Raw genomic sequence first — 23,309 nt, forward strand, 5'->3', positions numbered from 1 at the left:
TTTGTGGATGATAAAAGATTTTTATTAAACCATACAGAGAATGACTGTTTCCTTTAAGAGTATACATTATTTATTTTAAATTACAGAAGATAAAAATATAGTTCACCAAAAAATGAAAATTTGTCATTATTGTCTCACCAGCGCATGTGAATAACCTGCTGTGAGCGAAGGAGATTTCGTATGGATTAAGTTGAATCAATGTCAGAAACGTAAACACTGACTCAAGTTTATAGGATGGAGATGTAACTGAATCAGATATCGCCAAGAGAAACACTCTCAGCAAAGATGGACTACAACCTGATATGCACACATCATTTTATCTCTGCCTGAAGCTTTTATTTAGAAAATCCATCAGACGACGGCAACCGAGGTGCCCTTTTGTTCATAAATAATAACACAATGATCTCACATTGTTTTATTTGCTAGAATGAGGACAGAATGTTATTTGATAAACACGTCTACTGCACAATGTTCTGTTTGGATGATTTAAAAGATTCTTGTGAAATGCTAGAATTGTACAATATTATCATTTGGTAATTGAGCCACAGTGCTTATGGAATTTACGGAATTAATGGAATTTACTTTCTTTGTATGCAATAAAGATGCAGTAAATGTAAATGGAGTCTGTCTGTCAATGGCATTCTGCTAAACACCTGCTTTTATGTGACGTAGAAATAATAAAGTCATATGGATTCAACATCATGATCAACAAATAATGACAAAAATGTAAAAATTGTATTTTTGGGTCGACTGTTCCTTTAATAAAACTTAACAAAACAACCATTTACTCAATTGATCTATACAAATGTAAATATCAAAACACCATTTTTCAAGTCATTCCCATAAATACATGCATAGGAATGTGTCAGAGACAAGAGGTGTACTGCATGCAAAACCAGTGTTGTGCATATTCCAAATCCTGCCTCCTGATTGGCTGCTCACTCTGACAGGCAGTGCTGAACACGCCCCCACGCTGCGCCTGGTGGTGTTACATGTGCCCAAGTGCAGGCAGGCAGTTTTGAAAGCAGTTCCTGATAGAGACCACAGCTCCGATTCTACACTGGCAGAGAGCGCGAGAGAGGGAGCGAGCGAGGGAGAGGGAGTGAGACAGAGGGAGAGAGAGAGATTCTCCTCCTGCGCCGGGTCCACATTTGCACGATGGCATCAGACCCGGGGCTGCTGCCCCTCTTAGTGTGGACTATATCGATACAGGTCCTGGGCTCCAGAGGAACGGCCAGCAATGAAGGTAAGCGTGCATGTGCCTCAGAACGATGATGGGAAGCTTTGCTGTCTACAAAGGGCAAGACGATTAGACTTCAAAATGTGTATCAAATCTGGAACACTCTGAAATGAAGAGTAGGAATCAGAAAACTTGTTGGGGAGTGAGTGTGTGTGTCCTTCGGGGCGACTGGAACTTATGGGAGATGTTGCACTTCAGTTTTATTTGTGCATCAGTTTGTACACTAGTCATTTAGTGAATCTGTGTGTGTGCATCACATTGGCAATAAGCACAATGTGCCCGTGTCATAATAAGTTTTAAACCCGGGCATTTCAACCGGGGGCTGCGGAGCCTTTGGGGTCCGTGATGATCTACCCTACGAGGGTGAAAATATCACGTATAGAATCTGCTTCCTTTTTTTAAATATGCATTTGAAGACTCATACGAGCTATAACGTGATGTCATATAGAATGTAGTAAATGTAATTTCCTTAATAAAACTTATTTTGTGGTTCAGGGAAAATCTAATGCTTTGATATCGGGGGTCCCCGGTTTGTGTTGGGGTCCTGGGGTCTGTAAGTGCTAAAAAAACCTGGTTTCTGCACTAGATGATTGTCTTTTCTTAGCCTTGCATGTGTGTGGTTTCTGATATACATCTGCCATATAACAGACCAGAAACAAGTCCCCTGCAATGCTGTGTTTTTAGGTTTGCAGTATTCATGATGTTCTGATAGTTCGGAAATGTTTTATTATTTGATTTTCAGAGTCATCGCTTGTGTTGTGTGTAAAGCAAGTGCTTTTCTTCTTCTGACCCAGCGACCCCGAGCACACTGTTTATATAAAAATGAATACTGTATTTTAAAACTTGAATTTATAAGTTTATCAAGTGCTAATATGATATGTCAACTGATACTGACAAAGTTTTATAATCATCTTCTATTTATTTATAATTATCTTTCCTGGGATAATAGTCTCAATTTGATGATTTTTTGCAAGTTTAAACATTTGTTTTGATGGTTTGTTAAAACATTACTTTTCACAAAAATCTGAATATGAAATGTGGAATCTACGTTTGTATCTGTGGAAGTGCGATCTCATTCGTATTCCAATGCATCCCATGTACAGTACGGTTAGAGAGACACTAAAACACACATTATCAACATATCGAGAGCATCTTCATTTAATCTCATTGCATATTTCTAATGTTAATCTCCGTTATTAAAAATAGACACGAATAAAACCTTTGAATTTGATATTGTGTGAACCTCATTGGATTTGTAGTCTAAAGCTGTTTGGATGCTGTCAGTACAGCCGTTCAGTGTCTATCCAAGCGTTCGAATCATATGTTTGAACGAATCACACCTTTTATATGAATGACAATGAGCTAACGTTGATAAAATTGGCTTCTATCAAAAAGGTGTAGAACTAATAATTACTGTATTTAGAAAGAAATTATCATTTTAAATTATGCAGGTTCTTTAAAATATAGAACATATTAACCAGTTTAGAAATACATTTGATATTATTCACAATATATTAAACATTTTTACATATAAACGCACATATCAGTCCACTAACCCCCTACATTATTTTCATGGAACCCCAATCCCAAATGAAAAAATACTGTAGTATCTACTATAGTAAATGTGGTAAATTATAGTATATTATACTAATTAATACACTTTAAAATTGTATACTACTGTATCCTGTAGTATAAACTAAAGCGACTTAATAAAGTTTAGTAAATGCTATACCAGGTCACTGTTTATATTTACCTTAATATTAACTTAATATTTCTATGTTAAGGATAATTAATACCATTTACTATAGTAAAGATTGAAGTATACTCTAGTATTTATTCACGGGAGAAGAGCTGACACTATTTGCAAACCCTGGTACAGTATTATAGTAATAAAATGGCAGTTGTGTTGTCATATCATGTATGTTTACTATAAGGATCAGAAAACAGTCTTGACCTCTTGACCTTCTTGCTCTCTTCAGACATGCCATGTTTTCATCTCAGTGCATCTGAGAGGGTTTGCGTGCAGCCTGACACGGATGTTCCGCTCACACACACTAAGTGAACACACGGCTCGCGTGCAATTTCTGCCTCTCCGCTCTCTGTCACAAACTGTTCAATACAGCGTAAAGACCGCCGAGGTGAGGGGGGAGAGATGCTCTAAAAAATCCCACACACAAGCATGTCGGCCAGACAAGAGGTAAACAAGAGAATATTTACTATGTAAGGAAAAGAAACCTTTCAAATTCACCTTTAATTTAGCACCCGGCGCATTCGAAAACATCTTGGCAGAAATTTGGCCTGCGAGGACAAAAGGAAACAAGAAACATTGGAGCTAGTAAATGCATGTTTGAAAACCAGAATAACTCCGTGTTCTTTAATCCATTCGCCGCGTTTGGTGTTTCGCTGAATTGTTCCATTAACCTGCATGAAAGTGTTTTAGACAATCACCGTCGAAAAGCGCTTTTCGTCTGCCCTAAAAACAGCTTTTGTGTGTGATGTTAAGCAGGGTTTGCCGTGATGTCTCTCTGCAGCTGTGAACACGTTCAGAATTTTCTTACGTAAAGGATGAATCATGTTGCAAGAGACAATGAAGATCAACGTGCCTTTATTTTAATCTTGATTAAGAAGCATTTTAAAAAACCCATCAGAGAAATGAGATAAGAGAGAAGAGAATAATAATCTTAACACATCTTTGGTTTTGTCATAAGGCATCCGCTCAGAAATGCTTTGTGTGCACAGACACCACAAATGAAAGAATTAAAGAAAATCATTATCAGATTTTTATTTGAATTGTACAAATACTGTTGAGAGTATGTGATCTATACTTTTTGTTTTGTTTAATTTAAATATAGTGAGTTTTATATCGAGTTTTTCCTGTTTCATGATGCAGAAAGACACCAAATTAATTTCTCTTTTTTCTCGTTCGCTTTTGTCTGAAGACTGCGACAAATGCCACAAAGGCAGAATACACATCATTCAGTGCTAAAAATATACCTAATAAACTACAGCATAAGTCCATTTTCATTTACTTCACTGTGTAATTTTCTAGATTGCCTCTTAATCCAAAGCACTATTAGAATTCTTATCAGTGGATCTGTAGAAGAGCCTAAACAAACACACTTTCATTGCGGTCTCTTAAATGAAGTTTTGCTGGCGGGCTGATTTTACCTTACAAACTACATGATGGGCACCATTTTAATATTAATGTGTTTTTTCGAAATTATTTGTTATCTGATATAAAAAGGTCTGATGATTTGTAGCACAAAATTATTTAACACTGAACTTTGTGAGAAATCTGAATTTGTATTGTCAATCGTGCATCACAGATTGAAAGCTCTTACTGGGTGTTTCTTCTTTTCTTATGCCACTTCAATTTATTCAGATCACATTTATGTCAAGATGTGTTTCAAAAGTGTTCAATTAAAAGGTTAATATTTCTTTTATATTTTTGAAGTTTGCTTACAATCTTTGAATTTTGCTTAAATTCAATTGTGACTCGAAAGATTTGAACCAAATGTTGGTTTGAAGTTATTAAACGTATATTTCGTATATTTGTTTGATCATTTTTAACAATAATAAAATTATGTCTAATGCAAAGTTAGATCCTCTTAAAGTGCCATAATAGACTTTCCATTATCCTTGTACATTCAACTCCACTTTTAATCTTTTACAGCACAGGATGAAGTTAAAATGCATCAAATCCTGACACATATCTGCATGTAGTGGCAGGTTATATCAAGACCGCTATGCTTCTAAAATAAGAGAAAAATATGAGTAACTCTTGAAGGGTGATGGGAAAAAATGTTATCTTCCCGGGAAGGAAACAATGATTCCCGAAACAGGACTGTCAAATCTCTTTTTAACTTTACGTGGGAGGCGGAGGAAAGAGACGGCAGTACTGCTCTATAATCGGATGCCAAGAGGTCAGAGATCATGCACGTTTTCCGCAGGTCACAGACAATTTCCCTGACTTTTACCACCTTCCGTCTGCGGGACGTATTTGCTCTGATCTGTTTATCTCTGGTTCATGTGTCTTATGATTTTGTTGATAAAATCATAGAAATGCATCACGTGTCACGTATGGTGAAAGTGCATTAAGGATTTCTTACAGTAGAGTAGTTTATTGTGCATCCGCGCTGTGGAGATCAGCCAAAAGCTGCATGCGGCTCTTATTCTCTGAGGAATTTAATATTGATTGTGGTGCGTTTGTAGCTTTGATGAGTGGCAGTTTGTGAATGTGAGGCACGAGACACCAGAATCTTCAAGGGAGGAGAGAGTGGTTAAGGATCTGGGTTACAACCCAAAAGGTTGTGGGTTCAGTTCCCAGAAGATCTTTGAAAAAGAAAGTTGCTGAGATTTCAGAACATCCTGGCGTCTCTGTGCTGTACTGCTGTACCTGTGATAAGTCAACTGTGCAATGTTGTGCATGAAAAGAGAAGGTGAATTGGTGACCGAGTTCACATTGGCAACATTAAAGGGCTTTAATCAATATTATTGTTTGTTTTAGATGTAATGCAATGTGCATATACGATTTAAGCTTCAAAAACGCTGTATTTTTTTGCCTACCGTGCGTGTTTGTATCTCCTCTTTGCTCCGCCTCTTTGAAAGGTGCAGATTTTTACAAAGCTCATCGCTCTGAAAGCGAGGTGTGCTATGATTGGCAAATGAAAAATTGTGTCAAATCATACCAAGAACTGACGTATATTTATGGGGGTGAAGTTACATGAGGCGTTTCAGGCAGGTCTGGGTGAGCCTTCGCTTTTAGACAGAATGCGTCTTTTGTTCCGACACTTCATTTTTGCACTTTTATGTGTCTAATATATAAATGGACAACATATAACACAACGAAGACACAGAAAAAGACGTATTCACGTCATTTGACCCCTTTAAAATGTAGATAAAACACAAAAGCTTGCACACAACCTCTCATTATAATTGTTAATTGTAATTCAACTTTATTTCACAATCAATTGTAAAGTCATTAAAATATAACATAAATATAAATGTAGGAAATATTTGTGACCCCATCTGTGGATTTCGGGCTAAAGTGGAATAATTTATTTTATAAGCATCAAATATAGCCATAAAAGCAATATACATGAATAGGTGATGTGTGTTTATCATTGTTAACAATTGAATACATATATGGATGTAGATGATAGTTTAAGAGATGATAGATTGAGAGATACAGTGCTCAGACTTTCATTTCTAATATGTCCAATTAATACTGAGATTAATGATTTTATTGAGAATGTTTATTTTGCTCCAAAAAAACGTCAAGTTTACTTATATTCATTGATTTAAATCTTTGATTTTGTGTTGCTCGGTCATTTTAAAGACATCAAGAATTCATAACTATTTTGCGAGGTGTCTTTTTCGTACGGTGCGATGGTGACACCCCATTACCCGCCCCTAAATCTAACCGCTGCCGCATCAGTGGCACAAAAACTGATCGTCTCTAAACACAGGCCTTTATATTCATATGAATTAACCACTTGTACAATTGTCATGAGATTGTGTTGAAAATAAAACAAATGTAAGTATTGGAATTATGTTCTTCAAAGTAGCCACCATTTGTAAAGACAGCCACAGAAAAAATGAAGAGAGCATTTCAAATATTTGACTATTTATAGGTGCTTAGGTTAAATTATTATTTTTCTTTCATTCTGTCAACTACTAATATTTCATATATAAATATTGTTTCTATTTTCATTCATTTACAGAAAAAGAAAACTAGCAGGTCAAAATAACAGAAAAGATCCTCTGTATTTTCTAAGACCTCAAACCAAGAAAACAAGTTCATATTCGCTTTTAAACAATACAACAGTAATATCTTGTACATGCATTTAGAAAAAGGTTTTAAATTATTTTCTGACGTGATAACCTTGATTTGTATTACTTTTCATGCGTCTTGTCATGCTGTCAGTGGTTCACATTGCTGTTGGATCACTTTGTCACTCCTGAGGTTTGATTTTGTTTACACTCAACAGATGCTGGACTGGAATGACCACAATACTGATTAAATGAAAATGTAACGGTCTTAACAGTATTAAACTTGTTTCTATATGCTTGGCAATTTTGTCATTTCCTTTGTGATCCAGTTCAAATAATTCATATGTATTCATATTTATTTAAGCGTAGCATTCAGTCAAGTGTGTCCATACATTTGACTCGTAGTGTGACTTTAGGACTTTTTGTTGTCAGTAAAACACAGTATTCTTTCACCTCGGCCTGTGTTTACAGAAGTGCACTTGGAGGAACGGGGATTCTGAATCAATACAGGCGGTTTGGTACTTCTGTTTGCTGATAGTCAGAGGTTCAGAAGGCCAAACATATAGAAAAGCAAACTATCACACTTCAGCAAACACTTGTGCTCAGTTTGACCTTAGTTGTCCAAACTAACCATTCATATTGTGGCCAAAATAATAGCCGCAAGTAATAATGCACAGAATAAGACATTTCTTAAAATATCTTCTTTTGTGTTCCACAGAAGAAAGAGTCACTTGCAGGTTTTGAACTACACGAGAGTGAATAAATAATGACATCATTTTCACTTTTGGGTGAACTATCACTTTGGTAGAGCAAGTTTGTATCTTAACAGGACAGAAACTACGTTACATTATATTAAATGTGTCTTGTTAAAGTGTCTTGCATTCTCCATTGCTGTGGACATCCTAACTAAACGATCAGTCAGTCCGTATAATTTTCTCTCTGGCAGCTCTAAAACAGCCAAGAGGTGAAGACCCGCTGCATGACAGTATGAAGAAAGAGCTTCTTGATGCTGCATTTCAGCACGACAGAAAGGCCAAAGAGAGAGAAAGAGAGGGGACGGAGACGATAGATGACATTCCGGCATATTCCAAAATGAAGTGGCCCCACAGCACACATTAAAGAATGTCCGTGTTGAACTTTATGGCTGTGACAATCTACAGCTCCAGCCATGGGGCTATTTCTGTCACGCCGGCCAGATGCACCTCAGCATCCCTGCATGATGGAGAGCGCAGCAGAACTCCACTGCCACAGGAGACTCACCGCAGAGACCGTTCAGGAAACCAGAACTCAAACCGCTTTTAAATGATGGAACTGATCGGCATCGACATTACCTTTTAGGTTGAGAAATTGTTTTGAAGTAAAAGTCGGTGTTTAAAGTAATAGTTCATCCAAAAATTACACTTTCGCCGTCATTTGTCCAACCTCAAGTTGTTACAGACCTAGAAACAATTCTGAAAACAAATGCAGATATTTTAAATGAAAGTTTGAAAATAAGCCGTTTAGGGGCACCATTGACTCCCATAGTAGATCTTGTTCTACAATGGGAGTCAATGGTGCCCCAAAACGGCTTAGTTACAAACTTTTATTAAAATATCTGCAAACAAACCGGTAAAAATGTCTTCGTAACAACTGGAGGATGAGCAAATGATGACGAATTTTCATTTTTGGAGAAACTATTTCTTTAAGACTCAGGAAATCTGTGCACAGTTTACTTAACTTTCAAAAATGTGTTTTGCATACTCTTTAAGGATCGTTTTTGTTGTCTTGCAGCATAATTTTCAAGACTATTTAACACATCTTTCAAATGAAAATTATGAAAATCATAATCCAAAAAAAAATCAGGAAATGCAAAGGCTTATACTGTTCCTATGTATTATATGTATTATATATAATACTTTGTCTGTTGTCAACTGTCTGGGTTACTAAGAGAACATGCACTCGACTCCTTTGAAACACAAAAATTGCTCCTGTATTCCCATCTGCCTTGTGCGTCACCACACAGAAACGTGATACAGTAAACCACAAACTCATCCAGATCCCCACTGATGGTTTTCCCCTCTGCTTTCGATGGAGAAATAATGTATTTTACACTCCGTAATCTGCACATGAATCAAAGGTTTAACCCAATTCAGTGATGGGTAGTGTACAGTGGTGGTAGTCTACAGCAGGGTATTCTGATCTCACAGCAAACCCAACGCACGCACGGCACGCATCGCATTAAAAAAAAACGAAGGAATTCATCATTTAAAGCGAGCGCAGATGCTCGGAAAGGTTGAAATTAATAAAGCCTATTTGAAGAAGAGCGGCGGAGGAAAGGAAGCTCATTCAGAGGCAAAAGATTTATTTAATATCTCTTTCAGGCCATTGCATCAGCGTAAAACGTGCTTTAAAGCAGCGTTCCAGATTATTGAAGGAATTATCCGGCGTGTGCTCTAATAGAGGTCTGAGCATCGGCCCAAGTCCATTAAATAATTACCTGCGAAAACTCTGTTTATATCAACACAGCGGCCTGAGACTTCAACCCACTGCGGTGATGAAAGAAATCATCTCCTTTTCCAAGCTGTGGCATTGTTTATTTAATGCATTTGTGTTGCATATTTGCAGACTTCTTTATTGAGGGAAAGTAATAAGAGCACAGTGTCATAACGTCATAAGCGACGAGGCTGAAATGCATTGCTTGCATGTCCCGTCATTTCACGGGAACGGCTGTCATTGTCACCCGCGCCTCGCAATCATTTAGTATCTACTCTATTGTACCGGACCTCTTTCCATTAAACACTATCGGAGTGTATAGATCCTCCTCAGCGGTTCTGCTGAATGACAGGCCAACACTAAAACCATTTATATGGATTAAAATGTATCTAACTGTCAACGAAAGACTTATCGCCGTTCATCTCAGAAGACTCGCGCAGCACCGTCTTACCCTGACATAAAGCTATATGAGAAATCATACGTTACTTCCAGGGATTAACTGATTGACTCAAATGATTCCTTCTGACATCTGTTGAATATGAACGCAAGCTTATGTTTGTCGTTTTATACAGACGTTACCAGGGGGGACTTGACATCTGAGCATGTTTGAATGAAATTAAATGAAATTGTTGCTTTAGGATTTGACAGCGAGTATTGTGAAGATGCTTCTTTTGTATTAATGCTATCTTTGAAATGCAGACACGAACATTGTGTGTCGGAGATCAGAAGATATTTAGAAGAATGTAGGTAACTAAACAACATTGCACTGCAAAAAATGACATTTTTATTAAGCATTTTTGTTTACTTTGTTTAATTACTTGACAAGAAAAGATATATTTTAGAAAAAGTAGAAAAATATAAGAATGAAGGAAGTTTATGGTAAAACAAGCAAATTTCTTAAGAAAAAAATGTTCTTCAGATGTAAAAATTGCTTGTTTTTACCATAAACTTCCTGAATTCTTATATATTTCTTATTAAAAGAGGCTAAATATCTTAGGTCACTTTTCTTGTCAAGAAAGTGCATCTTGATTTAAAAGTGTTTAGATATTTGTACTACAAAACAAGACAAAAACACTTAGTAAGAATGTCTTTTTTGCAGTGTGACATTTCTCAAAATAGCTCTTAAAAATTAAGTGCTTAAAAGTTTCTTCACAGCGATGCCATTGAAGAAACATTTTTGGTTCCACAAAGAAACGATCAGTCAAAGGCTCTTTACAGAACCATCTCTTTCTTACCATTTTATAATCTGAAGAGCCTTTTTTCGTCACAAAGAACCTTTTGTGAAACAGAAAGGTTCTTCAGATGTAAAAGATTCTTTGTGAAACCTTTTTGACAACGTTTTTTTCCCCATGGCATCGAAGAACCTCTTGAAACACCTTTATTTTCAAGAGTGAGGACGGGAAAAAATATGACAGAATTTTTCATTTTTGGGTGAACAATCCCTAAAACTAGTTTCAGTGATGCTGCTGTATGTTCCACATAGCAGTTTACCTCTGATTTCTCATGTCCCAAAATAACTTTATACATCTATACATCCCTACAACAAACAAGTGGACAAACGCTCCCCAGGGACCCCGGCTATGCCGCCGTGTGACCATTTGTGCCCACTGAATCCTCCAGAGAAAGACGAGGCTTTCAGGTCTCCGTTTACCTGAAAACGGCGAGAACATTAAGCTTCGTCTCCATCAGACAACCGCACGGCCTCTGCTGGAATAATTGAAGTGCGAGCTGTGGAGAGAACACACAAAATGTCACGTACATCAGGGAATTTATATACAGCATCAACAATTCATTACCGTTCATTGAAGTAGTCCTTCAAGCACAAACTGATATTCAACACGGACGAACAGTGTCCATCTAATGACCCACTCCTGCGAGCGCGGTGTGTTTTCTGAAGAGGATCTCTCCAGAGCTTTGAGGATAGACCTTCATGAGATGAATCCTCAAGGATTTCTTTGCAATGATGATGAATGTTGTTTTAAACGCTCGCTCACGCACAGGCTCCTCGCCGCGGATCGAGTGTTTAGATTTCTAGCTTTGTTGTTGAAAGGGCGAGTCGTTTCAAAGCGAGATGGTCGATGACCGCTTTTTCGCACGATAAAAGAAGCAAGAGCACTTAGTCGCTGTGTGAAATCTGAAGTCAATTTAGGTTTAATGGAAAAACAATATGTCAGACCGGCTTCCTGCTTAAGAATGTGGAATATATTTGTCTTAAACAGTTACATCATACTGAGAGAAAACATACAGACAACTTACCTGGCTGAAAAGCACATTTAACACCAGATGTAATATTTTTTTTTGCTACACCGACCAAGCAATGAATTGAGAAAATTTAAATGTAAAACCTATTTTTTAATGAACTTTTTTGTATGTGTTAAAATGTAAAATTTTGTGAACTAATATTACTAATTTAACATTTCTTAGAATTTCGAAATAAAAATATTTAATTTGCATTTATTTGCGACACTTTACATAAAATGTTCATGTTTTACAGTAAATACATATGGAACATGAGTTAAGAAAAATGTAAATAAACCAGAGTTTTCATGACAGCTTTCATAAATCTTTCGCATTGTTGTTGCCCGATTTTATGACACTCCTGGGGTTTGTTCTTGAAGTCCAACAAACACTGGAGTGAAATTGGCACCGTAGGCTACATGTAAAAATGCTGATATGATTAATTTTATAATTAAATTAAGCATTTTTCTTAATATAATTTTTATCATATGAACTCTTTATCAGAAGAAAGAAAGAATAAAAGGAGACATTTTCTGGAAAGGAATTAAATTATGTTTGTTTTGGAGGTGTATACAGTGTGTGTGGGGGGGTGTGTGTAAGTGTAGGTGTGTGTATATGTGTGAGTTGAAGATACAATCGAGTGATTTGATTGATCAGTAAAGAGTGAGTCGGGTGTAGAATTAAGGCCATATGGATGTCCTGCCTATCAAAAGTCTTCCAACCCTCATCAGTACTTTCCAAAAACTGCATCTGTTCTCAACTGTTCCATCTGGAACTGACAAAAAGATACAGTTGCCTGATTTGACATAAAATTTAGACAGATTTTACTTTGCAGACCAAGGATTCGTTTAGTGTAGTGTAGTAACTGTGTTTTTTGGCAGATTGATTACTGTTTGTTTTACCATATTTTTACTATAAATACCATGATTAAACTATGGAACTATGGGGTTAGTATGGTTGCTATGAATCAAAAGGAAAAACTGGTTACTATAGTTAAACCATGGTTCATTTTCATGAGGGTATTTACAAATCTTTCCCCAAATCTTGCCCATTTTATCATGAGCCAGACAAAAGTTGCAGATTGCATTGCAGACAAAAGTTCAGAACTAACATCGGATCTCTCTTTAACAAAAGTTTTAAAGTATCATTCATGTCCATAGAAGAAACATTGTGGGCGCACTTATACTCTGTATTATAATACTCAGCGTTAAGGGTTTGTTGAAACTCAAAACGATAGTAATAGTAATACCTGCCTTGTTAGCACCACTAATAAAAGTACCAGCAAGCATCTGAAAATCTGCTTTTGATAATCAGAAGTGAAAACAAACAGGTATATTAAGTGCCCTTGCGGTTTCCTCCCCAGCTTGCATTATTCACACATCTTCATTAAAAATACATTCCAAACTAATGGTGATAAACATTACGCTCACATCCCCATTAGGACGCTGCACATATTCCTCTCTCCATAGGAAAAAACTTACCCATAATGCATTGTGCTAATGAGGCTGTTGGCGGTACGCTTTCTCCGTTCACCAACATCACCAATAGTTCACCCTGTGGCGCTCCAGACGCCGCAATCTCTCCGCCGGTGACCCGGGCATCTGGGGCACCGCAGCTCTCCATCAATCCAAACGTTTCAAACATGCTTCCACATGAACGGGCAGAAAAACTGAAAAGAGACAAGAGTTTTGGGAGGGTATATAAAAACATGTTGCCCCAGGGACATCTCGGTTTGTGAAGGAACACAAGTGACTTATTTCACGACAGGTCGGGACTTTTCTGTTTTGATGGATAGACTCTTAAAAACGATATTTTCTAAGGGGTGGCGAAAGATTAAAAATTGTTTAAGAAACAGCTGAAGTGTACACCTAATTCCCTCAAGATATCCCTGCGTCGTGGAAAGTCATCCGTCACCGCTGACAGGCGACAGGCATCTCCATGTGTAATTGTAACATGGGCTTGTGAAATTGACTGCGCTACGAGGTCATTGGCTGATTCGCTCGCAAAAACAGGAAGTTGAGAGAAGTGTTGAGAGAGTAACTTAAAAACCTCCAGTTCAAACTGCTCATAATTTAAAGACGTTTAAAGGTGCTTTCGTTGAATTTCAGTTGCAAAATCATGCAGAAGTGGCCAAAAGTGGCCAACTTTTTGCTGTTTATTTAAATATACAATTAAAATGCAAAGGAATTCATTGGAATAGGAATCATAATGTATTCAGCACCATGTCATTTTAAACCTTCATGACTTGCAGAACACAAAAGATGATATTTTAAAGAACGTTGGCAACCAAACAACATTGACCTCCATTGAATAAACACAAAGCCAGAGAGACATTTCTCAAAATATCTTCTTTTGTGTTCCACAGAAATGAAATGATTATTAGGTTTGGGTGATTTGATCACCTCTATATGCATATTGCAAGGTTGTGATTACTGAAGCTCAGCTTTGGTAAGCATTTCAGGAAAAATAAATAAAATACACACAACACAAAGTTTACTGAGTCAAGATTATAATAATAAAAAATAATAACTGTTCAAATTGCAATCAATATACACTTAATTTTCGGTGATCTTTTTGTTTTTCTCTGCATTTTTTTATATATTTGAATAAAACCCATGTTCCCTGATATGCGTTAGTTTGCACTTTGGCCAAATCAATTTTTCTTAAATGTTTTCGGTTAGGGTCGCACTTCCAGAAAAGCAACATGAATTTCACATGTGCAAAAACATGTGGTCTCACGTGAATTATATGTTATTGGAAAAATTACTCTCAGTCAGTGTTAACACAATTTAATGTGTGTTTTTCTGTAAGAGTAGCCTTTATTTAATTGAGTCCTGAAATAAAATCTTTGATAATGGGATTGTTTTTTTTTTGTATGGTAGTCAGAATGATGTGGCTACCATCTACCATCAGGGGCAAACTGCTAAAATACACCACCCTTTTTGATTTGCTCGATGAGACCAAGTAGCCAAAAAGTGAGAGGAAAAGAAACAAAGAGAGAGAAAGGGAGAGCAAAAGAAAGAGAGAGAGAGGCCATCTGTTCTTACTTTCTGACCCAGTGCCCTAATCAGCCGCAGCCTTTCCAAATGAAGAGTCCAATCACCAAGCGCACTAATACCGCTGATTACAACACGTGAGAGAGAGAGAGACAGAGAGATAGAGAGAAAAATAAAAAATATCTTGACGCGAGTCAGAAGAAAATGAACCAAAGTGATGACGTTTAAAAGAAGGGAACAAACCCTAGAGACAACCTGTTAATGATGGCGGAGATGAGATGAGATGAGGAGCGCTGCACCATTTTTACTGTAATAACACTAGTCTGAGCTCAGCTGGGGCCTTGTGCTATAATGACACCCTAAAAGTGTGCACGTCATTTTCCCCGTGCACATCAGGACTGTACAACCAATGTGGCATTTGTTAAAGGCACCGAATTTCCCATTTTAAGGGATAAATCATCCAAAAATTATAGGTAAACCAAACAATGGTGGTACATATGTAGTTCTTTTGCACTGATTCAAAACCAATGCAAGTCAATGAGTACGAGCTGTTCGGTTATCAACATTCTTCCAAATATTTTATTTTGTGTTCTGCGGAAGAAAAAATCTCATAAAGGTTTGAAATGACAAGAGGGTGAGTGAATGATGACATCATTTTCATTTTTGCGTGAACAGTAAATAGAAAATGTTGACTTGGGAAGGACTGTTTTTTCTTCAGCGAGCAACCATTGCATTCTGAATTAAAAGAAACATTTTATCCTAAATATTTCAACCCACTTTTGACCCTTAACCTATAAGATTTACAGTATAAATACAGAATGCATTAGTTTATTGTAACTGGTGTCTGTCAATGAGTCCTGTAATGTCCCATGCAGAGGTTTTTGCAGTTTGTGGTTGCACTTGCGTCATTGTAAAACACTGAACACTCAAATAAAGTTTTGACCCAGAGGGCAGTCTTGAAGACGTCCGCGGCCTTCCAGCACTGAAAAACCATCATCGGATCGTACAAGTGTCGAATGTGAAGGTAACAGTAAGCTTGATTTGTTAGTGTGATTCTTGTGGGAGGTTGATGCCGGTGCGCTGTTATCCGTTACCGCGGTACGCGACACACATCCATGAGGCATCTGGCATATTTTCAAATTGAAGGTGACTCTTTGTTTACCCATTTCCAACTAACAGGGTGTGCTGCATGTAAAGCAGGTCTCTGGGATTTAGGGGGTAAAACTGGGTCAGGTGAACGTCTCTCACCGGCTCCTCCTCCTGCACAGATGAGCACATCTGTCACAGCTTCCCACATCAAGTGTCACGCGAGCAGCTCAGGGCCAAACACGCAACTCCCTTCCCGTTTCCCAGATGGATGGGTTCAGGAAGACACAGTTTACCGTGTGCATTCGTGAGAGAAATTTAGCATGATATGGCCCTTAGCTGGAGTCAGGGAAAATAAAGGCTTGTTCCTTGGTGACCTTGATTTGTACTAAAAACAGGCTATGTGTCTGGTCATCAGTAAAGTCAGGCAGACGACCCACTGGATGTGTCAGTACATATTAAGCGCTAAATTTAGTTTTCATAAAACCACAAACCGCATTACAGTGAGTTTATCACAGTTTAAGTGATAGGTCACTCAAAAGTGAAGATTCTTTCATCTTTTAAAGACTCTCGTCAAGCCTGTATGACCTTCTTTATTCTCCAGACCACAAAAGAAGATATTTTCAGGGATGTTGGTAACAAAACAACATTGAACACAATTGATTTCAATTGTATGGACACAAAACCTCAAATAGTTTTTTTTCTTGCATTCCTCAGAAATAACAAGTCTCATCGCTGCTGTCCTTCTGAGACCTTGCTTCAGCGTATTTTGTGTTTTTCTTTCGCCATAAATCACTAGTCAGTCTGAATGTTTGTCACTGGGTTTTCCAAATATCTAACAAATAGAAAGTATTAAAAAGTGCTTATCATCTTAATCATTTTTCCTATTTCATGAAAAACAGCAAATTTGAAAAATCCAAGCATATGGAAGGACAGTGGCTATAAACAGGTTTTGAATGACATGACGGTAAATGGTCACAGAAATTTTGTCAGTTTAATTTTTTTTATTTACAGTAAAAGCAATAACACATTAACAATCATTATTTATTTGCATTTATTCAATTAAATATTTTGTTTATATTTCATTTTTTAAAGTTCAAGTGAAAATAGTTCCTACTGTTCCATCTTAATATGCAGAGACATAGTATTTGTTTTTGTATTGATATATAAAAATAAAAATTTCAATTATATAATAACAATAATAATCAACAAACAATTCTTTACGTAAAGTTTTTTAGCTTTAATGTCCTGTACTGCATGTAACTGTCTGTAAGGTTATGAATTGTATTACAAATTGAAAAATATTGAATGTTATTATAATTAGAAAAAAAAATGTTTCTCTTTAACATGGCTCACATTTTAGCTTGTGCATTTCTTATTAAATAGATGTTAATGTTGAACTCTGGGTTAAACTGCTGTATCGATCTAACCGTTAAGTAGTTGAAAACTCATTTGGGGTCCATTAAACAAACGTTTAGGAAACGATCTGTAATAGATTTGGCACTTAGCTTAGAAAGACACTACACTGTATCTTTGTTCCAAACACTTGATGATAATGGCATCACATGTCAGGTTTGGAGATCATGTCCTATGAGGTGAGAGGTCTGTGAATGATGGACAGAACTTCTGTATTAGTTATTTTAAAAAGACATTGAAAAAAACAGGTTATGCATTCTCAGTTTGCATCACTTGGGATCATTCATTTTAAATCAAAAAGTTGTGATCATTTAACTGTACTTTAGCACAAAAGGCTTGTTTTGAAAACTACTGTAATGTACTTTTATGTTTCATTTACAGTGAACCTCCTGGACACAACCAAGGTATCAGGAGACTGGGGGTGGCTCACGTACCCGTCACATGGGGTAAGAATGGTCTTAGTGTCTTTTTTAATGTTTAATATTAATGCAACTTTCAGGAAAACCGCACAGAAATGACACACAGCACTTTTAAGCTTTATTTGCTTATACTGTTTGAACTTCTGAAATTGAAAGGTCACATTTCATCAATTTGAAATATTAATAATTCTTGGCTATTTACATTTGAAAAACATACTTCATATGCATTTACTCGTTCAATAGTTACACAAAGTGTTAAAAATTGAAGACAAATAACAATCTGATCATCTCGGGAGATGATAAACACACTCACCAAGTTTAATGCCACAAATGTGAACTCACAAAAACGGCAATTTCTATATTTGCCGTACAACAGATATTCCATCAGTAAAAAGGCAAGAAGTGACCAAGTGTTAGCCTTAAACAAACCGTGATTGCCTCCATATGCTTTGTTTGCACGCATACACACATTCTCTAATCGCAAGCTCTGTCTCACTTGTCACTGTGACACCATTTAACGGCTCTCAGCCTGAGAGAGAAAGAGAGAGAGAAAGAGATGTGTGGGTGAAGGGAGGACATGACGCGGGTGAACGAGACTGTAGAAAAAGGAAGACGATGTCAGTTCGGGGGCTGTTGTCTGTTTTCAAGTCAAGGGCATTTGCATATTCTAATGGAGAAAATGATGCATGTGGTGTTAAATTAGCGGCGCACAAAGTGATCTAAGCATTGAACTGTCACAATTAGCGCAGGCGGCTGTCTGTGATGTCCCTCAGAGTAAAACGCCTCCCCACCAGGTGACAATTACCAAACCCAACAACACGGCACAGTCACTGATGTAACAATACTTTCATTATCAGTTCATGTGTTTAACAGTGACACATGACAAGCAAGCAACTCGAATCCAAGAGAGCGAGTCTTTAAAAGAGATTTAATAGATTCTACTTAATGCAGGTGCAAAAGATGACACAATGCCAGGGTGTTGCTAAGCTGTTGCTCAGGTGTTCAAAGTGGTTCCTAGCTCTTTGCTATGCTGTTATATACGCCATCTTGGAAAGGTCAACATTTCAGTTGCGGTCAATCACTCACAATAAGAACCAATCAGTTTTCCAAGACATTTCTTAGTTTCTGGTTGTAAAAACCGCAGGGATTTAAATTCCAGAAAAAAAAAAAAAGATTTCATGTTGTATGTGTTCTTATGTTTAAACTCAATATTTCAGTATTTTTAATATCATTTTTTAAAGCTGTTTTGGCTAATGCCTTCGTCTGGTTGTATTGTGATAGTTTAGCAATTATAAAAATCTGGTCTACACAACAGTGTAAAGCATTTGATATTCATCCATGTGTATAACTACAGTTCCATATCTTGGCAGACCTTCTGAATTCTCAGATGTCCAAATTCATTATTTTTCAGGAAAGGGAAAAAACACTGTACGTTTTAAATGATTAAATACTGTGGTGTCAAAGTTGACAAGCACTTTTTAATGTTTTGTATTGGTAAAATATTTGCAAAACCCAGTGACAAATATAAAGGGTGACTAATAATAATGATTTATTGCAAAAATAAAAATCTCGAAATATGGAGATACAAGGTTTCAGTAGGACGGCAGCGATATGCACAGTCAACTTGTTTTTGATTGTCTATTGGATATTTTGAGCCGTGTGATCATACCCCTCACCATAACATTAATGTTTCCACTTAGAAATGACAATTATATGTTTTAAAGGTATGAAGATCATTATTGGGACAGGTAAAATGACTTTCCCTCTTCACAGGGAGCCACCTGAAAGGTGAAAAATTTGACAAGATTTACTGAAGCACACTTTCAATGCGAGTATACAAGCTTTTACACAGTGAAAGCACCACATAGATCCGCATGAGCATTTACCCTACAATTATTGTTTCTTAAATGAGTCCCTTTGCGAATAATAAAGCTATTTACTTGATCCTTACCTCATTTTTACATTCACATCCACTCAGTTACGAAAACACGGGAGGCCGGCTATAAAAACGTTGTCTCGTGGGAAGCAGGCGGTTATTTCTTTTCTCAACTGTAAAGATAATTTCCACAAATAGATTATGTTAGCATGCATTCACACTGACACAGCAAGCGCCTCCTCCCCAATTATTACTTGACAGCTAGATAAAATTAGTTGCGTACTTTAACAGCTCGGCATTAGTTAGTGTACCTGTCTGCTGCGGCGTTACCACCTGAAAAGAGCCACGACAAATGCATCTCATTTACACGCTCCGTTTGATGCAAAAACTTAGCCTTGTTTCACTAATAGCCGTACTTTATGTCACTTCACACAGGCTCTCAATACAAAAACAAATAGGAATGTAAAACCATAAATGTGATTTTGTTTCGATCGTTTCTCCTAGACGGACAGCAATAAAAGTTAATTGAGTAAATCAGATTTCGCTTCCGATTCGTCTTCAGATAAAATATGCAAATTTAAGATGTTTCTCCAATATGATTTCAGGAAAGGCTCCGAAAATGACACAATGTTTTAAAATGTACTCATATTCGCCAAAATAAAAACAATTCAACTAAGATTTAAATCATACATGCAATTATTATTTGGAAAATTACAAATGAGATCTCCTTAAAGCGATATTTCACCGGCAAATCAAAATTTCCCCATGTTTTACTCACCCTCAAGACATTCTGATTGAATATGACTTCCTTCTTTGAGAATAATGCAGTTGAAGTTATAATAACACGTTTAATTTTACTTCCAGGAGGTAGAATGGAAGTAAATGGGTGTTGACTTTTTGAAGCTCCAAAAAGTGCATTCATCGATTAAAGAACTGCTCGATACGGCTCTGTTGTCTTATCAAAGCTCTTCTGTTTAATACAATATCTCACTTGGCATTGAGCTTTATCATGTTGCATATGTTGTTTATGCTCTAACAGCAACATTACACACTAACTAAAGTTTAAAAATTGGCATCACGGGGAATGGCCCCTTTAAGACCACAGGAGCTTCAAAAAGTTGACGCCCATTCACTCCCATTCTACCATTTGGAAGTATGATATGTGGTATTATAACTTTGACTGCATTATTCTTCAAGAAGAAAGTCATATTCAGTCAGGATGCCTTAAAGGTGAGTAAAACAGGGGATAGGCCTAAATTTTGATTTGCCGGTGAAATATCCCTTTAATATCTCAGTTAAGATGTTTGTTTAAGAATATATCAAAAAAATGTCTCATACTGTATTCAGATAAACTACAATACCAACACCTGCATTGAAAGTTCAGAGATCTCATTCTCAAAGTGAACTACCGAACCAGATTATAGGCTATTGTTTGGAAAATTCATGTTATATCTCATTAATAACTTTTTTCTTATACTTTCCTAATCACGAAAATAAATGGCACTTATAAATAAACAAATTTCTCCTGAGTAAAATCCCCCAGTGAAAAATCTCTACAACATGAGAAAATCTGATACAACGTTAACACCTCTCCTGAGCTTCTAAAGCAACATCTGAGAAATAAATGCACCTCTGGGAAGCCCCAGAATCAAAACACATCTTTAGTTGTTGGTCCAAACGATCGCACATATGCCGATCACGTCGAAGGTAAATACAGTTTGTTTGGTTGTCACAAGCCTGACCCTCATGTTAAAGCAGTAGCACTGTCTACACGGCCGGTGGAATCGCTATTGATGGATTAAATACTTCAGCCCTCTTTGTGCCCCATGATTCCCTTTTACAAAAGGATTTGCTGCATGGACACTTTCGTCTGAATCCATCTGTCTTTTTCAAGGATTCGGCAATTCCATTTCCTTAAAATTCCATCTCCTTCTAAATGCAACGTGACTTCAGCCGAGTGCGCCATGTGTCAGACAATGCATGAGACGTTCGGGAACAAAAAGAGCCCAACACAAAGAAATTACAGTTTCTTTTCTGACATTTCTTTATGGCGTGTACTTATAACGTATACCCTGTCATGGCAGAGGCGCCGTCTCGCCTCGTAGGTCCCGCGGGTTTGATGATGGCAGATTGTGTCACGCGAGGAAGGCGTCTGCAGCTCCAGGTTGCTTTACACAGTCATCGAGCACAGCTACAAGAAAATGTGGCGTTCGGTTGAGGCAAAATCTGTCGTCTGCTTTATCATGTGTTGGGATTGATGCTTGTTTGGTCTGGGTGAGAAAGATGTTTTAGGCATTATGGGATGACTTATTTAGTGTCTGCATAATTTAGATTTCCTAATGCATCTAATTTAACCAGCCAACCTGAACTAATTTGATGTTATGCATTATATTAAAAAGATGTTACAGATTGTCATCATAATAGATTTTATTGTACTATATCTACATTCTTGTTCTGTTAAAATTAGATACACAGTACAGTATCTGACGTTTCATGGAAGAAATGTACATTTTAAATACGTAAATGAAATGTTAATTCTTTCATCATGTAGGAACAGGTGTTTGGCTAGCATGCACTGGAAGTTTTACCTCACTCATGATTGTGACAAATACCATATTGTGCGGTCCCTGACAGCTACTCAACACATTTCATTCCTGTCTCAGTCTCGGGTCCTGAGAGGCCCTGAAGCCTGTCAAATCTCACTTTATCGGCCCATATTTTAAACGTGGTTTAGTGGAAACCTGGAGTTTGATGCTGTAGGAATTAACCAATGTAGACATTTTGATTGAGCACATCACTTCCTCCAGTGAATGCCATAATGGACATACCATGATATAAAGCTGTATGCGGGCAGATAAAATGTAAACCGCTTTTTCCTTCGATTTCCTAAGAGATACATGCAGATCTCACAGGAAATAACATAAATCTCACAGGAAATAATACTAAACAATACTAATCTAAATGTAATACTAAAACTGATTATTGTGTAGCGATGCCCATTCAGTCTGTAAACATAATATTGGACAATTATATGTTCTATAGTATGAGTGGGAGTGGTATTGCTGCGTCCCAATTCGCCTACTTATACAATGCCCTTAAAGCATGCTGTTAGCAAACCTGTATGGACGCACAGGGATATACTAACGCGAAACAGAAGTGGCCGTTGTTGCCTTGACGACACTGTGATCCTTAACTGTCACGAACATCAAAATACAGCTCTTCCTTAAAGGCGGGATGTCTGATTTCTCGTAGCCGTTGTTGATGTTCAAATCACCAAAATAGACACACCCCATCCCCCATCTTTCACTTTCGTCAGCGCTCGGCTCTACTAATGTCCATCCTGTGCACCTTACTGCTGATTGGCGACAAGGTTGTTTTGGTACCCGACTTTGTCTAAACAAGCGTAATTTGGAAAGAGGCCTTTAAGTATTTAATCATCTATTATTCTGTATGTGTAGTTTACTATATGCTTGCATTTATTAATTTAGCGAAGCATCTTATATTTAATTTGATTAATGCAGTGTAGCATCATTAAACTCCGCCCTCTCGCTGTGAGTCGTGGGTAATATCGCCATTTCAGTGTCCATGGATTCACACTTCGAATTTTCACCGGAAGCAATGGACCATCCGGGTACTTTCAGAATGTCAGCATACTATGATTTGGGACATACTTATTGCAAGGCTTCACTGAAACAGTTGAAGCAAATGTGCCATATTGTGTCGAAGCTTCGAAACTTTCCGACACCCATCTCAACTGTGAAACCTAGTGGTCATATCAAGAATGGCTCCGAAAC

The 23,309-nt window shown here is 37.2% G+C and overlaps 1 protein-coding gene across 2 annotated transcripts in view; it reads left to right on the plus strand.

Annotated features, from left to right (window-relative positions):
• Positions 1-1,043: 1,043 nt before the first annotated feature.
• epha8 (eph receptor A8) overlaps positions 1,044-23,309 on the plus strand; it is a 62,756-nt gene continuing 40,490 nt past the window's right edge. For both annotated transcript variants that reach the window (XM_056734710.1, XM_056734712.1), the window contains exons 1-2: positions 1,044-1,246; positions 17,602-17,666. In XM_056734710.1, coding sequence (XP_056590688.1) covers positions 1,159-1,246; positions 17,602-17,666 — 153 coding nt within the window. In that variant the 5' untranslated portion in view covers positions 1,044-1,158. The remainder of the gene's footprint in view (positions 1,247-17,601; positions 17,667-23,309) is intronic.

The sequence above is a fragment of the Triplophysa dalaica genome, chromosome 21 (genome assembly GCF_015846415.1).
Source record: "Triplophysa dalaica isolate WHDGS20190420 chromosome 21, ASM1584641v1, whole genome shotgun sequence".
Classification (NCBI taxonomy): Eukaryota; Metazoa; Chordata; class Actinopteri; order Cypriniformes; family Nemacheilidae; genus Triplophysa; species Triplophysa dalaica.